Below are 18,598 nucleotides of genomic sequence, written 5' to 3' on the forward strand. Positions count from 1 at the left end.
TACAAAAATCTTTTCCTTCTTGACTCATTTTTCTTATTGTTTTCCAATTAATTTTTAAGGAAACTTAAGTTTTGAGGGACATCTGGAAATTGAAATTTTTGCTATTGATGGAACCTATGGAAGGTGAAAAATCGAGGAATCCTTAACGAATTACTAGAGATTTTTCTCCTTCGCTGTCATAGGTGAATTTGAAGTCCAACAGATGTGTGACAATCTACAACAAATTTGGTAGAATTTTATGGTACCCAGGCTATTGTTCTTTAATCATTTGTGTTTGTCATAATGGGGTGATTGAATTGGTAACAGATAAAAAGTGTTGAAAGGACACACCTCTGTTTGGAGTGTGGAGATAATGAGAAAACCCTCATTTACCAATCCTTAGGCATTTTAAACAATTAATTTATAAGGTTGGAAAGATAAATGGTTGCTGATATTAGGCATATCTATATGACTGGGCTTGTAATTAGCATGTTCATGTCATACATATTTTAATAACAATTTTTAAAAAAATGAACTTTAGTATGAATTGCAAAATTGCCTAAAGGGAACCTTAATACTACTCAGTATCCCTTGAAATTTATATAGATGGACTGCTTCGAGCAGACTAATTTTAGGGAATCTCAAAGTTATAGGGTCTTATAAGCTTTGGAATATGTTGCCCTTCAGAAGTCATATTATGCATGAGTCTATAGCTCATGAAACTTAACCTGTAGTGTCCCTGAATGGGCCTGTTTGTGATGACATGGATTGGGTGACAATTGACTTCTTGAAAGATTCACCTAAGGAATTCTTTGTAAGGTAAGTTACCATGTTACCTGTGGATCATTGTAAATTTTCCAGTTTGGACATCTTTGCAGATGCTTTTTCTGTTGTAAAGTGACATAAGTTTTTACCTCTTTTTTTTATGTAGACTGTTGCTATGGGAGTCAGAATTCCTTTTTATCTATAATTTTATGTTTGCAGACATATTAATGAGGATAAGAGGAAAACAGAAGCCCAAAAGCAAATTTTTGATGTCGTCTATGAAGTAGATGGATGCCCAGTAAGTGTTCTTATTTAGTAACTATCTGTCTCTTAAAATGTTTTACTTTTCAGTTGTAATTGAAATCTGTCATATCTGTCTATACAAACTTTTATCAAGTGTTTTAAAATTTTGTATGAGCAAACAGCAAGTGATCTCATATTTATATCTTCATTTCATGTAGGCTAACCTTTTGTCCTCTCACCGAAGTTTGGTGCAGAGAGTTGAAACCATATCTTTGGGTGAACATCCCTGTGACCGAGGAGAACAAGTAACTCTCTTTCTCTTCAATGACTGCCTGGAGGTATGTGGCAGCATCATAGTAATGTTATTGGCTGGGGCTGCAGTGAATGCTTGAGATCAGGCTTTCAATTGTGAAGTTAGAGGCGGCTTTCTTATCTCAAGTCAAGTTGTCTTATCTTAGGGATCGTGACCCACTGATGAATTGACCCTCGGAAGAATAAATGTTTAGGATGCCTTCCCTCAAGCAGGATACAGTTTAGGAGACTGATAAAGGATGGAGGTTTTCTTAAGCAACATTTCAGCTGCTTTCTTGAACTTAATCATTACAGATAAGGCTTATTTCAAGACAACAATAGAAGTAAGAGATCAGAAGGTATTGACCATAGAGACAGGGTGGAATTCTCTGATATGTTTGTATTTTGTTGAGAAAGAAGACAAGAATTTGTGTTGGCAGCAATGTTTCATTGTTGTGTGCTCCCTGCAGTCTCTTGATCCCTTGGTAAAAAACAGCTTAAACTATAGGCTTCTCCATACTCAGCTTGACTTGGCTTAAAGTACACTCGGTCTCTTTGACGTGTCTTCTCTTTTACCTTGAGGTCATCTGGGCTTAGGTTTTGGATTATTTCTCCATCCTTCTGCGCTTCTGTTGTTTATGCTAGAGCTAATTAAGCTAAGCTGTCCCCTAGGTTGGTTCACAGAGCAGCCTGATACAGGCTGAGGGAAGGTCTTTCTACTCCTTTCTTTCTTCATCTCTTTTTAATGCATAGCACCAATTCCTTTCCAATTATACCAGTTTAGATGTCCATCTTCTTCTTTTTTTTAAAGTCACTCATCCTGGCAAATTCCTTTTCCCTTCTTTCTACTCATCTCATGGTCTATTGTTTCCTCATGTAAACATCAATATATTTATAATATTATTACACTTTGACTAGTCCAATGATACAAATTCACAATTCATATGACTTTTGGAGAATATGTTTTACCCACATCTGTGATATGAGAATCATTGTGTTTAATAGAATACAGTACTTATTTGATTAAATGAACTTGTTTGGGGTTTTAATTTTTCTAAGCTTATTGGTGGAAATGAAGAAATCTTAAGATTTTGCTTATTCATCTGCTTATTCATTTTTTTTTCTTAAACAGATAGCAAGGAAACGGCACAAGGTTATTGGCACATTCAAGAGTCCTCATGGCCATACCAGACCCCCAGCAGCCCTTAAACACATTCATCTAATGCCTCTTTCTCAGATTAAGAAGGTGCTAGATATAAAAGAGACTGAAGGTCTGTGTATTTGGCAATCTGCAGTGGTTAATTCATACAAATAGTTTGTATAGAGTTGTAGATTTGAATCTTAGTTATTTAAATGTCAGCAGCTCATAAATCCTATTTATAAGCATTTGGCACTTGAGGTTACAGAAATTGCTTATGAAACTGCTGTTCACATGAGTTAAGTAATCATAGCACTCAGTGATAAGGGAATATGTAGGAAATCTTATGTTTGAACAGCCAAAGAACTTTTAAACAGGTAACTTGTCAAACCAGTGCTTCCAGGGCACTAACAATGTTCTTCCCATTTCATCAAGACCCAAAGTTATCAAGTGATTTGATGTGCTCTACAGTCTACATGTATATAGTACCTGCATAGTACTTGTGCCCTTGTCAGCATCTGAGAGATGAGACGTTTGTGCTGCATTCCAGGTATCCTTGGCAGACATTTTGTGTATTCAAACTGACTATTTCCTAAGAATATTCAACGAACTTTGGGGGAGATTTCAGTCCCCTTGGGAAAGTGTCTGCAGCTAGCCAAGGCCCTATAGCTACAAGGAGGGGTACAGAAGCCCCCCTCACAAGGGTAAAGAGTGCTACCTAGCAGGATGTTCTAATACCCCTTCCCTTAAGGCATATGTATGCATTTATTCTGTCTTTGGAGGGCCTCCCTTTGTTGCCACAACATTTGGCATCATAGAACTTGTTTCCTAACTGATAGAGACATACAATAGTACTACATGAAACTCACTGCAAATTAGTTGTCAAGGAAAAGACTAAATAACAATTAAAAATTACATTAATGTTTTCCTAAATGATAGGTGTTTGAGTTAATGACCTCAGTCTTTTATGGGTTCATAATGACTACAAAGACATTGATGTTGAAATGTAGACTGCTTTTCAAATCTCTCACCAAAGTTTTAGAATGGAAATAGTAATGTCTAGACTTTTTATTTCCTTGGATTTGATGCAGATAGTTGGTATTACTGAAGTGGCTTTAATATAATTTTATTGTAATATTTGTTTAAGAAAAACTTGAGCTAGATGAAATTTAAGTAAAAGTATAATTTTGCATTTTGGACAAAGTATCATGTAAAATACTAAGAAACTTGAAGTCTATTTGGTTCTTCTGTTTCCTCTTAGTATGTCAAAACTCTTGTTAATGGCCAAATGGGGAAAGAGTAAGAGAGCAGCTTTCTGAATTTCTAAATTACTTTCGACCCTGGTACTGAGCTTGCATGCTCTTTGTGTACTTTCAAGAGTGACGCTGAATCTCATTGATGGTTTTTTTGGGGACTCTAGATTGCCATAATGCTTTTGCCCTGCTCGTGAGGCCACCAACAGAACAGACAAATGTATTGCTCAGTTTCCAGATGACATCAGAGGATCTTCCCAAAGACACCTGGCTGAAGATGCTGTGCCGACACGTGGCCAACACCATTTGTAAAGCAGATGCTGTAAGTTCTTACGTTTGTGTCAGTGAAAATGATTTCATTGAATGTGTTGTTACACAGCCACAGAATTCTTGGAATTTCTTGCGAAGCATGTGGTGTGTTTTTATGTTGTGATGGAAACTGGTATAGGGTATTTTCTCTTACTGGGAGAGTGGCTGAATCGGCTTGTTTGCAGAAACTCCATTTTTCTGCTTCTAATTTCTGAGTCAATAGGGACCTGTATTAGAAAGGGTTTGAACTCCAGCTCTCTCTTCCTTGCCCATGAGTCCTTGGTGAAGTGTCAAAAAAACACTCTGGATCTCATTTTCCTTATTTGTGAAATGAGAGTGGCACTAAAGTAATCTCCAAGGCCCTTTCTGCCTCGAAGTATCCTCCCTAGGCTTCCCCTTACCATTTTCCTCACATAGATGAAGACTACTACAGCCACCACATTGGATTTTTAAATGTCTTTTTCCCAGGGAATTCCGAGTACTTGCATAGATAACATAACTTCTCTGAGACTGATGGTGCAGAGAGAAAAATTGATAGAGAATCAGGAGAAAATATTGAGATGTGGCAAAAGTTGTATAAACTAAAGCTATGAATAGGTAAGCAGTTAGGCAGAGCAGAACAGGCAGACTCAGTAATATCAAATTATTTTTTAAGTCGTAAGGCCTTTCTGCTACTTAGTATCTTAGTGACCTTGGCCATGTCTCACTTTCTTCATGGACTTCAATCTTCTCATCTTTAAAATTAGGGGGTTAAACTCAATATTCTCTAGGGTCTCTTCTAATTCTAGATCCTGAGCCTGTGATTATAACATGGTCCTATATACATACATGTATATGTACCTTTGTATGTGGATATAATCCTACATGACATTGATGGAAGCATTTTGTAATCAGGGCTGTTTACAGGTGGGTTATTACTACAACTGATGATGACAAATGGAATATATAGTTAGATAATTCATAGCATAAGTAATTCTGTAAAGCACTAAGGACAGGACCACCGTTTCTGCACCACATATTGTCTCTTAGACTTCCCTTGAACTGTACATGCATCTCATCCTTGATGTCAGACGAATGTAACAGATGACTGCTTTCTTGAATGTGAGACCAGAACTGCCATTCTTTGAGCCTCTGTGTGTGGGTGTCTTCTGCTGATGTGAATAGTGGCCCTTCCATGCCTGCTCATACTGTGCATTTCTCCTCTGGGTTGTCTTTGAAATCTTTAGAGTTATTGCTCTGATGGATTTGAGTCCCTTCTGGTGTCTTTTTAAGAGATTAGGATAACAGTGCATGATTTTGGCAGTCTGTCATCTTTTCTTCTAACTCTTCAACTTTTATTCCTCTCTTTAAGAAAAAAAGTCTCTTTTCCCACCCCTAATTCTCCATTGTAAAAAATAAAAATTTCAGTAAAATCCAAATGATTATGTGAACAGATCAGGTCCTTACCATATAGGCAACATTTCACAAAAGAAGACTTACTTCCTTTTACCAAGAGACTCAAGGAACTCTATTTCCTTCTTTTTTTCTCTGGAAGCAAGGTTGGTCATTAGGATTCATTTGAAGACAGCATTTTCATGCTTTCATCTGCGTTAGTCTTTTTGGGTAGTTCTACTTTGTTCTGTATGAGTTTTTATACATTTGGTATAGCCATTCTCCCCATGAATAAAAAGTGCTGCTATAAGTATTTTGGTGAATATGTGACTTTTTTTTTTGTCATTGGCTTTCCTGGGGGTATATTCCCAGTAGTAATGCTAGGTCAAAAGGAACAGACTGTGTTTGTTTTTTGCATAATTTCAAATTCTATTTCATTGTTAAACCATTATTGTCTATCCACTTTTCTGGTCACATTTCATCTTTTTACACGACTTCTTGTGCTCATCATTACTGGTGATATGCTGCAGCGTACTTATTTATACCCTTTATGAATTTGCCCATTGCTCTTTGGGGCCGTTTATGATTTTGGCATTCCATGATTCATAGCCATGTTGCCACTAGTAATAAAGAATACTGGTGCAGTCTGCGATCGTTGAAAACACTAAGAAGTTTCATAGTTGTCATTCAGCTTTACCTCTTCTATTCAATTTTGGACTCATTTGTCCAAGAAATAAGCAGCTTTCCTGTTCATTTGTGTGTCATAAGCTCAGCAATGTGGATTTTTAATCCTTTTTCTAGGGTTGCTAATTAGACCGGTCTTTCTTTTTTTTTTTTTTTTAATAGCTATAGGTTTTCCTGAGGGGTCTTTGTATAATATTCATGGACTTGATGCAGTTAATGCAGATAAATACATTTGGCAGATCTCAACTAATTAGGAAGTTTGTCTTTTGTTTTTTAGTGTGGGCTTTACAAAGTTTAATGTTGGTAAGCACTTTAAGCACGAATTTCTCAGTTTGTATGAAGAGGTATATCTAGGTACAGCTATGTTTCTTCTATTTGTTTCTTCTGCTGTTAACTACTTTTAGTGCATTATCTAATGAAGTTCTTCTGTTTGTCACATCAGTTTTGTAATTTTTTAACATCTGTATGGAGGATACCTTTTTAGGGATTCTCTTGAATCAAATGCTTTAAAATCATGAACAGTAAGCATACTGAACCCCTGACTTTCATATTTCTCTGTTTTGTAATTAAAAAGATTCAGATAAACCCTAGTTAGGTAAACAAATCATATTTTCATTATGAATACCTTATATGCACACATAGATCATGCTCCCATAAATTTTTATGTAGATAAGAAATAGGTATCTGGATTGATATTTGCTGATGCTTTTTAAGTACATTTGCTGTTCTCTCTTTAAAAGTCTTTCCCTGGGGACCTTTAACATGTTTAATCAAGCATGGGTTTTGTTATAAATGTGTTTGATTAGGTTCAGATCATCATCCTGAAGGAAGAAGGGAAGCCCACTTCTGTGTTGGTCTAAATAAATGTTGACAGTTTTCCTTAAAAGCCACTATTGGACCTTGTTCTGCCCTGTAGGGCCAAGTAAAACATATCATAGTTTGAAATACTTGAAATTGGCTTTTATGGCCTTGTGTTCTGTTTTCCAAGTTTTTAAGTGACCCTATTTCTTTCAGCTGATCCCCATATTACATGAACTAGATGCCCTCCTACCCGTCTTGGTTTTTCTGCTCTAAATTTGCTTTCCAGCTATTCAGTTTCTTTTCTAAAATATCAAGCTGGGAACCTTCTCCTGCTTTGGCTCGCTTGGTGCTTTAGTGCATTTGACACTTACAGAGCCTTGGTGTGCCCGCTGAACTTGCTTCCATCTTCTGTGAGTGATTTAAAAAACACCTAAGTGGGTGAGTTTCCTGTCCGTCTAGATTGATCTTTTGAGATAAATTCCCTCTTTCTCCTCATTGGAGTTTTTTCTTTATTTTCTTGGAATTTCATACTTGAGAGTTGTCTTTCCTTCATGGACTGTCTTCTATAGAATTTGTGTCTGTAGGATATTACTTGCACCTTCTCTGAGTCCTTTGAAATCTGTTCTCTCAGTCTCTGGGGGCAGGTCAGCCCATTCCCAGCTTCTTTCTTCCCTGTCACCTTCTAAGATGGAGCAGTCTCTCTTTCTATGTTAGTAGAGGCAGATTGGGAATAGAATTTCCTCTCATTGGTTCATCCATTCCTTGTAGGAAAAGGTGTCATTAAGGACAAGTCAGGAAGTCATTGCTGCTGCTTTACTTTTGTCAGTGTGTCAGCAGATATCCAGATCATTGAAGTCCCTTATCACTGTTAGATTGTGCCTCTGTGCCAGGCTTAGGATTTGTTCCTCAGACTTAGCTATTCCCCTTTTCTATCTAGGTTAGAAACAAAAGCAACTGGGTTACTCGATGGATAGAACACTGGACCTGGAGTCAGGAAGACTCAAGTTCAAATTTGGCCTCAGTCATTTACTAGCCTTGTGATCCTGGACAAGTCACTTACCCTTTGTCTGCCTCAGTTTCATCAGCTGTAAAATGAGAATAATCACAGGACCTACCTCCCAGGGCAGTTGCGAGGATGAAATGAGATAATAATTGTAAAGTGCTTAGCACAGTGCTGGGCACATGAGGGGAGTTTCACGTTCCCTAATATACTATGTCAAGTTCTCTTTGGGCCTCCATTAACCTTCACATATTCTCTTCCATCTTTCCCTTCCCTCTGGTTCTTTGAGCTCTATACATAAATATATTTTCCTAATATGCACTGCTATTCACTCCTCTCTTTTTTTTTTCATCTCTCTGTCTTTTTTTTTTTTAAACAAGTCTTGTGGTGGTGGAGTTTTTAAGTAAGAAAGCCATGCTCTGCTCATGGCTCTCATCCTACTACATCTCAGGGATGCCTGTAAAATCTAACTTGCCTCCTTGCATGGGATTTCCAATTCATCATCTTTGTTACTCCTGTCTATAGATGATATACATATAAGGCCATAGATGGGTTTTTTTTTGAATTACTAAATCCTTTCTTGGGTTTCTTTTCTCTGAACTTCTGAGTTTGTTTGCTCCCTTTCTTCATTCTACATTGTAGATCTTCCCTGTGGTTTTTAGCGCAGTGCTCACATATGTGTAGTTTTCTCCCCTCTTTTCCTTTTCAGTTTAAAGCTGTTTTGATTAAATTTGCAGGAGAGAATTCTTTGTTTCTACTCCTTATTAGGAGCTTTCCATCCCTGGAGAGGAGCCATGGTCACCTTCTTAACCAGCTCTTCCCTTCCCAAGTTTGCCTTTCTGTACTTTCCGACTTAGGCTTTCCTAGGTCTTAAGTAATGAAGAACCACTTGTCCGCCTATGGTCTTCAGGTTCTTTGCCCCAGGACTTCATAATCTTTAGCAGTGTTTTCTAGGTTGCTTATGGCAGAATCATTTCTGTCTGTGTTCATCAAGGAAAGTAGGTAGGGCTCTTCTGCTTAAACGCCTAGAGAGGCTCGGGAGGAGGACTGTCTCAGAGAACTGCCCCAGCGCTGCTTAGAGGTGTAACCTGCACTGTTAGATCTCTGGTGTTGTCGGTGCCCTGAAATGTTCCTCCTCTCTGCCCCTCTGCTATCCTCTTTTTTTCTGCTTGACTATCGAAGTGGCCTCTTAACTAGCATTGCTGCTGTCTCTAAGTCATCCTTCTTCCAGTAGTCTCAGTGCAGCAGCTCTGCTTGGTGCCCCTTGGGTCCTGCCAGGGGCTCCTGATGCCTCTTGAATAGAATGTGAATGCCGCAGCCTCCCTTAATCTCCTGCTCCTTGTCTTATAGCCTGTGCTTGGCTCCGATGGATGGCTTTCTGGCCCCTCCTGCTGTGCCTGTGCTCATCTGATCTCCTGAAGGCCTTTTAAAGCTGGGGCTACCTCTGCTCCTGAACCTCCTATTCTAACTTGCCTCCTAGCACTTTACCTAGACACTCCTTTTTGCTTAATCCATTCTTCCTCATAAAATTATATTGTTGTGGCATAGGAAAGAGAGGGCTATTGGAGGCAGGAGCCAAGTTCAGATCCTGATCCAGATACCTCCTTAGCCCTGTGTGACCCTACACAACTCACTTAAACTTTCTAAGCCTCAGTTTCCTTATATGGAAAATGAGGATTGTAATGGCCCCTTCTTCCCAGGGTGGTGAAGGTCAAATGACTTGACAGGTGGACAACAAATTGCAAATCTTAAAGTGCTACGTAATTGCGCTTCGGTTGTTATTATTAATCTCCCTTCAGCCCCCATTCCCGTTAGAGTATAAGATCTTGAGAAGCAGGGTCTGTCCTGGGTTTTCATCACCAGTCTGGCATAATGGATGGATGGATGGATGGATGGATGAAGTGCTTTCTGGGCAGCTGGATGACACAGTGGATAGAACACTGGGCCTGGAGTCTGGAAGACCTGAGTTCAGATGCAACCTCAGGCACATGCTAGGCAAGTCACCCAACCTCTGCTTGCCTTAATCCACTGGGGAAGGAAATGGCAGACCACACTAGTGTCTTTGCCAAGAAAAGCCCCTGGACATACTTTGGTCCACAGGGTCACAGAGTTGGACATGACTGAACAACAAGGTGGAAAGCACTGGGCTCAGGCCTGGAGAGACAGAAGCCACATAGTGCTCCTTCCCGCCACAATTTAAAAAAAATTAATTAAAAAGAATTCTAAAAAAACCAAAAAACAAAACACCAAAAAAAAAAAAGAACAATTACATACAAAGTAGAACAGAATAAAAGATTCTAAGTGAAACCATGCATTTTTATTGAATAGAGCTTGTTTTTTAAAAAAAGTATAATTCTATGTATTACTTTCAATGCTTTCTTGTTTGTTTCCCTTTTAAACTTCCTTTTGTCTTCTTGAAATGGTTGTCTCTCCCTCCCCCTTTTTGCCCCCTCCCCTCCATTTCTCCTCAGACTCCCACTTCTTTTTTCCTGCAAAAAATTCCCAGCACCTCCATGGGCAAATACCCTAAGAGATTGTTTTATGCTTCAGGGAAGAGGGAAGCCCAGTGGTCCTTTGAGTGGTGACCCAGCGGATGGTTATTCTTTGCTGTCAGTTCTGTGTGTAAAACCACACCTGTGCCTGGTGTGGAGCCATTTGACAGGCCTCCAGGGTTGGTGCGGGGGAGCTGTAGCAGCTGAGCAAGCTGCTCCTGTGGTACCTCTGGGTACCACCACCCTGAGTGACAGCTGCTGGGGCCAGGCCAGGGTCAGGGCCACATTCACCTCTGGTATTTCTAGCCTCATGGACTAAGCTTCACTGGAGTCTGACTTTTACATAGGAGTTGCTTAATATAAAAAAATTGGTAGGAAAACATTGCGAAGCATTTTGTAGTTTGCCTGTTAGCCACAGGATGGCACCAAATATTTAACTATGTGTCCTGGGTTACTTTTAGTATCATCCTTCAGAAATTTTCTTTGTAAATTGAGATTTGGTGACCCCTACTGGATGCTTTATACCCTCAGAATTCTACGAATGATAAAGAAGCTGCCCTTATTAGCTTGGCACTTTCCATATCAGTGGAGAATATATTATGTAGGGTTTGCCAAAATCTTGTACTAACTTTGCATGGGAAACAGGTATCAAATGACTAGGTCCACAAATCGCTGCTTTATTTGTTTAGCTCTTACAAGCTATGCATTAATATCTTACAGTTGAAATAGTGAAACTGATTCATCCACCATACCACTGCCAGTGTAACCTTCCTAACACCAGTGACTTCCTGGCAGTCTAAGAATCTTCATTGGTTCCTCATTTTGTAACAAATGAAATAAAAACTCTTTGAAGTCAGGCCTTGCCTTCCATTCCTTTTTATTTCCAGCTTTCTTTCCCATTACTTCCTTTCACACACACTGCGCTCCAGCCAAACTGGGCAACATTGAAAACATGAAATCATGAAAATGATTTTGTTCTGCTTGATCTCCACGTTGTTGCATTTGCACATATCACATGCCACCTGCCCAAAACAGACGTGGACATTTCTGTCTGTTGGACTCCTTCAGTCCAGCTTTCTGAGGCCTTCACTGATTTTTATAGAAGTGATCCCTTTTCAAATCTCCTAGATTTCATAGCTTAATTTGCATTATTATTGTGACATATTTTATTTCCCTACTAGATTTGAAATTCCTACAGACCATTTTTGTATCTTCGGTGTCTAACCCAGTATCTTTCCCATTATAGACATTTTAATGGAATTAAGTCTAGCATTCCATTTGCTCCCTTTGAATAGACCTTGTAACTATCCATTTATTGTGAACTCCTCTGCTTTCCAAAGATGTTCCATCGATGTTTTTTAAAAGGAAAACACCCCACCTTTGTTGTCATGTACCAGTATCCCCTCCAATAGAGAACCTTCCCTTGTTCGGTTCATTCTACCCTGCCAAGAGGAGGGAGCTATTTAATTAAGCCTTGTCACAATTGGTCATTGCATTAATGTCTTTCAGTGGTGTTTCCTATTACATTATTCTGGTCATTGTGCATGTTGTACCCTTGATTCTGCCCACTGTCTATCAGTTCATACAGGTCCTCCCAACTTTTTCTGCATTCATTACATCTGTCATTTTTTAGGATTTCATAATATTGTTACATTTCTAGTCCCATTGATACCTTGAGGAGTAAGGACAGTCTGGTCATTTCCAAAGAATTCCAAGTTGATTTTCAGAGTGGATGGACTAGTTTATAATCCTAGCAATGTGTTAAATCTTTTTTCCCAATCTAGTTAAATTTCAAAATAGAAATTGTTAAGCTTGTAGAGTTTATTTTTCAACTACTTGTTATTTTGGACATAAGTGTAATTTAGAAGAATTTTGATGGTCTTGAAAAATTATTAACAAGTATTATTTTTCAACAGGAAAACCTTATTTATGCTGCAGATCCAGAATCTTTTGAAGTAAATACAAAAGATATGGATAGTACATTGAGTAGGGCATCCAGAGCAATTAAAAAGACTTCTAAAAGGGTAAGAAAGTAACATACTTCTTAAATGTATCCTCCACTATCTTTTCCCCAGAATATAATACTATAATATCACCATTTTTTCCAAGATAGATTTTATGTAACCAAGCTATTTTCCTATAGCCTGAGAAATGAGTGATAGAAAGAGTGTTTTGATTGAGCCAGTTATAGTAAATGCGGCATAAAGTAATTTTATATAACATTATTTTCTGGGCCCTTGCCCTCCTTGTGGGTCATTCTCTTCAATGAAAACACTAATTTGGTTCTTCGTGGGTTTGGAAATGAAGTTCTGAGCTGCCATAGAGCTCTTTAAAATGATTTTGTTCTGCTAGTCTCTAAAAATCACCATTCCATTCCAGTCCCTTTTACATTCCTCCCTTTGCTTTCCCCACCCCTTAATATCCCTTCAGGTATATTAAAATAAAAAGCCTGTGTTCTAATTACTCTTTTCTCTTATTCATGGGGAGGGCTAGGCCTAGACATTTAGCCTCTCATTCTTAAGTTCCTCACTTGTAAAACTGGGATGGCGATTGCCTCATGCACTCCCTCTAGACATGAGACCCCAAGAAGATACTAAATGTGCAAGTGCTTTGAGAAGTCTCCAGTATAATGCTGACCCGGAGCTGCCAGCCCTTTGTGAGAATACTAAACATGGACATTTGGTCCTTTCTCTGTGCGTGATATTTGGTGTTTATCAGCTGTTTTAGATTTGCCAAGTGATCGCCATTCCATTTATAACTAGGTCACCAGGGCATTCTCCTTCACCAAGACTCCAAAGAGAGCTTTTCGAAGGACTTTGATAAGCACGCAGAGCAGCGTGGAGGGGAGGAGCCCTTGCTCCAGCGGTGACACTTATGTAGGCAGCCGCCTGACCAGCACATCCTCGTTAGCAGTAAGTCTTGGCACAGGACCTGACCAAGGTGGTGGGGGCACGGAATTTAATGTTTTATTTTTGTGGACCGTGTCACGATGAATTTGCCAGTTACTGTTTGCTTCCAGGCCTTAAAAATCTCAGCAGCATCCTGTTGGTACGACCAGCAGAGTTGTGGGCAGATCCTTTGTTGATCAACTGGAAGGGAACATGGGGCTACACTTACTGGCTTGTTGTTGATTCTTCTGGGGAGATGGGGAGGGGTTCTGGTGTGATTCCAGCTCTGTTACAGACGAGGTGCACTTAAGGACAGAGTGCACATGGTAACATGACTAGATGCCTTTTCTCTTCCTAAGCCAAGGAAGGTGCTGAAGGTGTCAAGTAGATATTAATTACTTTCTTTTGTAAATCCTGTGATTATTGGAAGCTGAATTCCAAAATAAGATTGGAGTTCCAGATGGGATGTAGATTATCAAACACATCTGGCTAATATAAAATCATTCGACATTTATTGCTAATATAGGACAGTTAAAGACCAATATTTATTAACACTTCAAGTGTGTGGGGGATAGCTGTGTTCTTGGTGAGGTGCCACCTCTTTGATTTACGTTGGATTTAAGTCATTATTGTGACACATTTGAGTTGATTTCTAGGACTTTGAAACAAACAACTGAGACCTAGAAAGAAGTCAAGAAGTTATAGTTGGTTTACTAATCTGAAGTATGTGCAAAATGTATCTATGTTCTCCAAGATGGATTGTTGCTTTGCTTTGTTAACAAGATGATGCAGCATAGTAACTAGATTACAACTTTGTTATGTTATGTATATCCATAGCAACTATAGCAACACCTGCTTTGAATTACAGGGCAATTAACCAGAAAATTATATTTTAAAAAATAATACTTACAGGTATTGTTTTAACTGTGTAAAACATTTTAATATGATCTTTTAAATTTCCTATACATTCACGAAAGGAGAATAAAAAGTGTGGCTTTCCTTTTCTTCATTACTTGCTTTTTACTAACAACTTTCCTCCTCATCTGTTTTATAGATGACCCTTTCCATTCCCAAATATATTGTAATTGGATCTGTTAAACCTGTCCGTGTTCATGCCTCAGACTCTACTGATAGGCACTCTCAAAGCTTTTCACTTCAACCTTGCTTCATTCTAATTCCCTTACTAATGTATCATTCATAGAAGAGGGAAGTGTTCCTCTTTAAACTGAAAAAAATTCTCTGAATATCTGTTGACCCTAAAGCCTCTCTAAGTCACTCATAACATTTATGAAAACTTGGGGAAAAACTGATAGAAGCTAATTCTAAAATCCTTAAAGTTAGCTATATTGGGGAGTGTTCCATTTGGAATTTATGCTTCTAAAAAAATAGGATGCTAATTTTTCTTCTGTTGAATTACCAATTATTGGGAAGTGAGGCTTTGCATGATTTCTTGGTTCACATTTTCTTGGGCTGAGTTTCTTGCACCTTCGGTCATTATTCACATAGCTGTGTGAACACCACTGGTCATTACTCACAGAGAATTTAAGCAGAGTGAAGTTTCAGCATGTTTTGAGATTTCCTGATATTAAAGAAACCTGGAAGTTTTCTATTAAGGATTGTGAAGACTAGATTTCCATGTGAAATCTGTTTCACAGCCATATTTGTGGCATTACGCATTGGCTCAATATATAATATAGTACATTTACCTAAAGAAAACTTAAGCTCTACTGGTTAGATATTTGAATTTTAACTTTACTATTGATTAGTACTCAAACTAATCATTTCATTTCATTTCACTCCTTGTTTGGTAAGAGTATTGAATAAAAGCTTAATTTAATATTACTGAGCCATTCAACGTGAAGTTTTCTTTTTTATTGTTTTAAGTGGTAGTTTTATAATTTTTGTTAAAATTATCACTACCTTTTTTTTTTTTTCTTTTTTGGAGCGGAGAAGGCAAGGCACTTGGGGTTAAGTGACTCGCCCAAGGCCACACAGCTAGTAACTGAGGCTGATTTGAGCTCAAGTCCTCCTGACTCCAGGGCTGGTGTTCTACACACTGTGCTACCTAGCTGCCTCACTTAACACCTGCTTTTGAGTTTCTTTCCTGGTCATGTGTGATATTGTATTATAGTTGTCAAATTTGACTGTAACCTAATTGTGATCTTTGAAGCCGGAAGTTTGGAGGCTTACCAATATTTGTCAGATATGACAAAAGTTGTTACTGGAGGAATTTATTATCTAAGCCCCATTTTCCAATCCACTGCCCTTCCCCTGCTTCCCTCTTTCTAGCTACCCTTCTAACCCCACTGCCTATCCAGATCTCCATTATCTTTTAAATGGATTGTTTAGGAACTTGTGAAGAGACTGGATATACACGCATCAGTTGCTTTAGAGAAATGGCTTACATTCTTTAGCTTGTTTCAAAAATGCCAGTGAATCTACCCCTTATTTCAACTTTATGATTGTCTCTCTGCTGTAAAAACTCATTTCCAAAGTGTAACTAATTGTCTACAAAGGAATGCTGCACCATTAATTCCAACAATTAAAAAAGTTGTAGACTAATGCTAGCTAGTCTGTCATATAATCCAATGTCTGTTCCAAAGAGGGCTCCTTTCAGATAAACTGCAAGCACATATTTCTTGACCTGTTCTAATTTTCTTAAGATACTTTAAATCAAGTTTCCTCAGAGTTTGTCCTTCTTTTTCCCCATTTTGAATTGCCTTGTCTATGCTATAGTCTTGTCTATGCTGCAGTGAAGAGTTTCTAAACCTTTATGGATAAGGTTCTCTCTTAAATAATGTCATAATTCTGATGATGAGGTAGGAGAGTTCAGTACCATAATCAGCACCTTTCGGAAAATCTTTGAATATATTTTCAACCTTCTTCTTTTGTCTTTACAGGGCATTCCATCTCCTTCCCTTGTTAGCCTTCCAGCCTTCTTTGAAAAGAGGAGTCACACTTTAAGCCGATCTACAACACATTTGATATGAAGTTATTCCTCTTACATGATGTTTTAATCCAGTGACTGACAAGCAGCTTATTCTTGAGACAAGAAACTGACTTAAATAGTACTGTCATTAGCACTTGAAAACCAGGAGGAAGTTAGGTAACACTAAATTAACCATTTGAATTTTTTAAAGGAATTAGTTGCTCAATTATAAATATAAACTTAAATGAAGAATTTGATATTGGTTTAGATGTAATTTATTTGTTTAAACTCCTCTTTCCATGCCAATATCTTAAGTTATTTCTAACATCAGTAATTTTGATCCTTTGATACAATAAATGATTTTATTGTTGGATGCAAAGATTCTGATGTAAACAATTTTGTATAGTGCTTATTAACGATCTTATGAAATACATCTTTGTATTTAAATGCTGTGTTCAGTGCAGACATCAAGTAACATCGTCAAGATTCTCACTGAACAAATGACTTCCCTGGCAGCTAACTCCGCAGACACGTGTGCTTCACTACGCTACTGCAAGTACAGTGACTTCTCTGTTGTATAGCTCATTATTATTGTTTATTTCCAAATCTGGCAACTTGCCCCCGTATGGAAATGATCAAATGATCAAAATCCTTTTATAGATTGTAGTGAAGACATAGTTTTGAAAATATTGTATGTTTTGCACAGAAATAGGTCATGGGTACAGAGTCCAGATGTTTTATCATATGTTAGCAACTGGGATACTTTTAAAATTTAGTTTTATAGTTTGCAAAAATTCACTTTGAAGCACAGGACTATAAAATTATGCTGATAATGTATCTATAGCATTTAATCAAAATTATTTTGAAAGTTAGCATTTTTTGCTTACCTGCTTTTAAAATGCATGTATATATTTGGGCATTTCATTGTGAAACTCAGATTTTGATTCTGAATCAATTGTAAAATTAAATTCATTTATTTACTGTAAAAAAAGCTCCATTCCAAATTGTCTAATTTTAACAGAATATAGTCTTGTTTTTTCATTATAGTGAATATTTTAAAATAATCACGTTTTTCCTATGGGTATCCGTCTGCCTTTCTTATCTGTTTAGGGACTAGTCTAAACACATTGATGCCATTTAATAATTCTCAGGTTTCTGTTGTAAGAAATTAACTGACTACATACAGTTGTTGTATGTTGTATATGTAACCAGAATGCTGCTTTTGAGAATATTAAATGGCCCTTTTCTGATGTGTTTTTAAAACTAAGAACTGTGTAAATAAAGATGTAAAAACCTCCAGTGTTTACTGTTCTTGAAAAAAAAAAGCCAGAAAACCAACAAAAAAATGACAAACTTAAGAATCTTTTGATATTTCAAAATGAATCTGCTATAGGTGGTTACTTATTTCAGTCATTCTTGTACCCCGAAATAATTAAATTATATGGGAGTAAGTTAATTTTGTAAATTAGTTGTTTTTAACTAAAAAGTGCAAAACAAAGGAAGGTCATAGGCAGTACCATTATTTATGTATCTGACTTTCTAGATCACATGACAGCTATAATCATATGGCTGTCACCTAAGTGGTTTTCTTAGAGTGATCTCTTATTGTGGAAGAGTCATAGTCAATATAAGGTGATGGCAGAAACCTTTCCGCACTGAAATTTGTGGCCAGTATTAAGGCTATGTGGCTTAGACCATGATCCTATTATCTGACTTAAGATACTCCAGAAATTCATATTGTGTTTAAAAAGACCAAATTTTATTGCATCAGGGAGTTTTTATTTTTAAGTCTTAATCTGACTGTCCTAAAGGAACTTTTTATCATTTTCTAATCTAAGAGAGAGAATATAATTCCCTAAATGTATTTTTAGTTTATTTTTAACACAGGCTCTTATAAAATGTGGTAGGAATGTGTCAAAAGCATGGCCTAACACTGGAATACTTGATTCAGTCAGCTTTGAATGATTTTTAAGAAGTTAGTTTCTTCAGAGATTGTCATAAGACACTCAAGAAGAAACATAATGTACTTCACTTTAGGAAAACTTGATTTAAAACATGTGAATTTTCACAAATGATAAATGAGGGTATGAAGATTCAGTTGGTAAAATGATTTATCATAGGGTTACTTTAGTAAGCTTCTCTAGCATGTTTAAAATATTGCTTGATTTAATAAGTAGTGAGCATTTTTTATTTATAGCATTCTACAAGACACTTGGGAGGGGTACAAAGAGAAGTGATCTTTTTTTTAAATAGACACTTGATATTTTTAAACAAAGTTTAGCAGATAGCACAGGACAAGTCAAATTTCTGGGAAAGCTAATTGAAATTGATGATACAAAATGTATCTCACACAGTCTTCTTGGGGCTTTCTCTAGAATTCTTATTGATTGTAGCAGTGATGATACGTTAGCTAGGGTGTTAATGAACAAAGACCTAAGGAGTGACAGTGGTAGGA

At 37.4% G+C, this 18,598-nt stretch overlaps 1 protein-coding gene across 1 annotated transcript in view; it reads left to right on the forward strand.

Annotated features, from left to right (window-relative positions):
• The window catches only part of ECT2 (epithelial cell transforming 2), a 53,849-nt gene extending 37,518 nt beyond the window's left edge, over nt 1–16,331 (forward strand). Inside the window, exons 17-23 of the mRNA XM_036755881.1 lie at nt 964–1,042; nt 1,206–1,325; nt 2,411–2,549; nt 3,837–3,991; nt 12,243–12,350; nt 13,089–13,238; nt 16,115–16,331. Coding sequence (XP_036611776.1) covers nt 964–1,042; nt 1,206–1,325; nt 2,411–2,549; nt 3,837–3,991; nt 12,243–12,350; nt 13,089–13,238; nt 16,115–16,204 — 841 coding nt within the window. The 3' untranslated portion in view covers nt 16,205–16,331. The remainder of the gene's footprint in view (nt 1–963; nt 1,043–1,205; nt 1,326–2,410; nt 2,550–3,836; nt 3,992–12,242; nt 12,351–13,088; nt 13,239–16,114) is intronic.
• Nucleotides 16,332–18,598: the final 2,267 nt, after the last annotated feature.

This window comes from Trichosurus vulpecula, chromosome 4 (genome assembly GCF_011100635.1).
Source record: "Trichosurus vulpecula isolate mTriVul1 chromosome 4, mTriVul1.pri, whole genome shotgun sequence".
In the NCBI taxonomy this organism is placed as follows: domain Eukaryota; kingdom Metazoa; phylum Chordata; class Mammalia; order Diprotodontia; family Phalangeridae; genus Trichosurus; species Trichosurus vulpecula.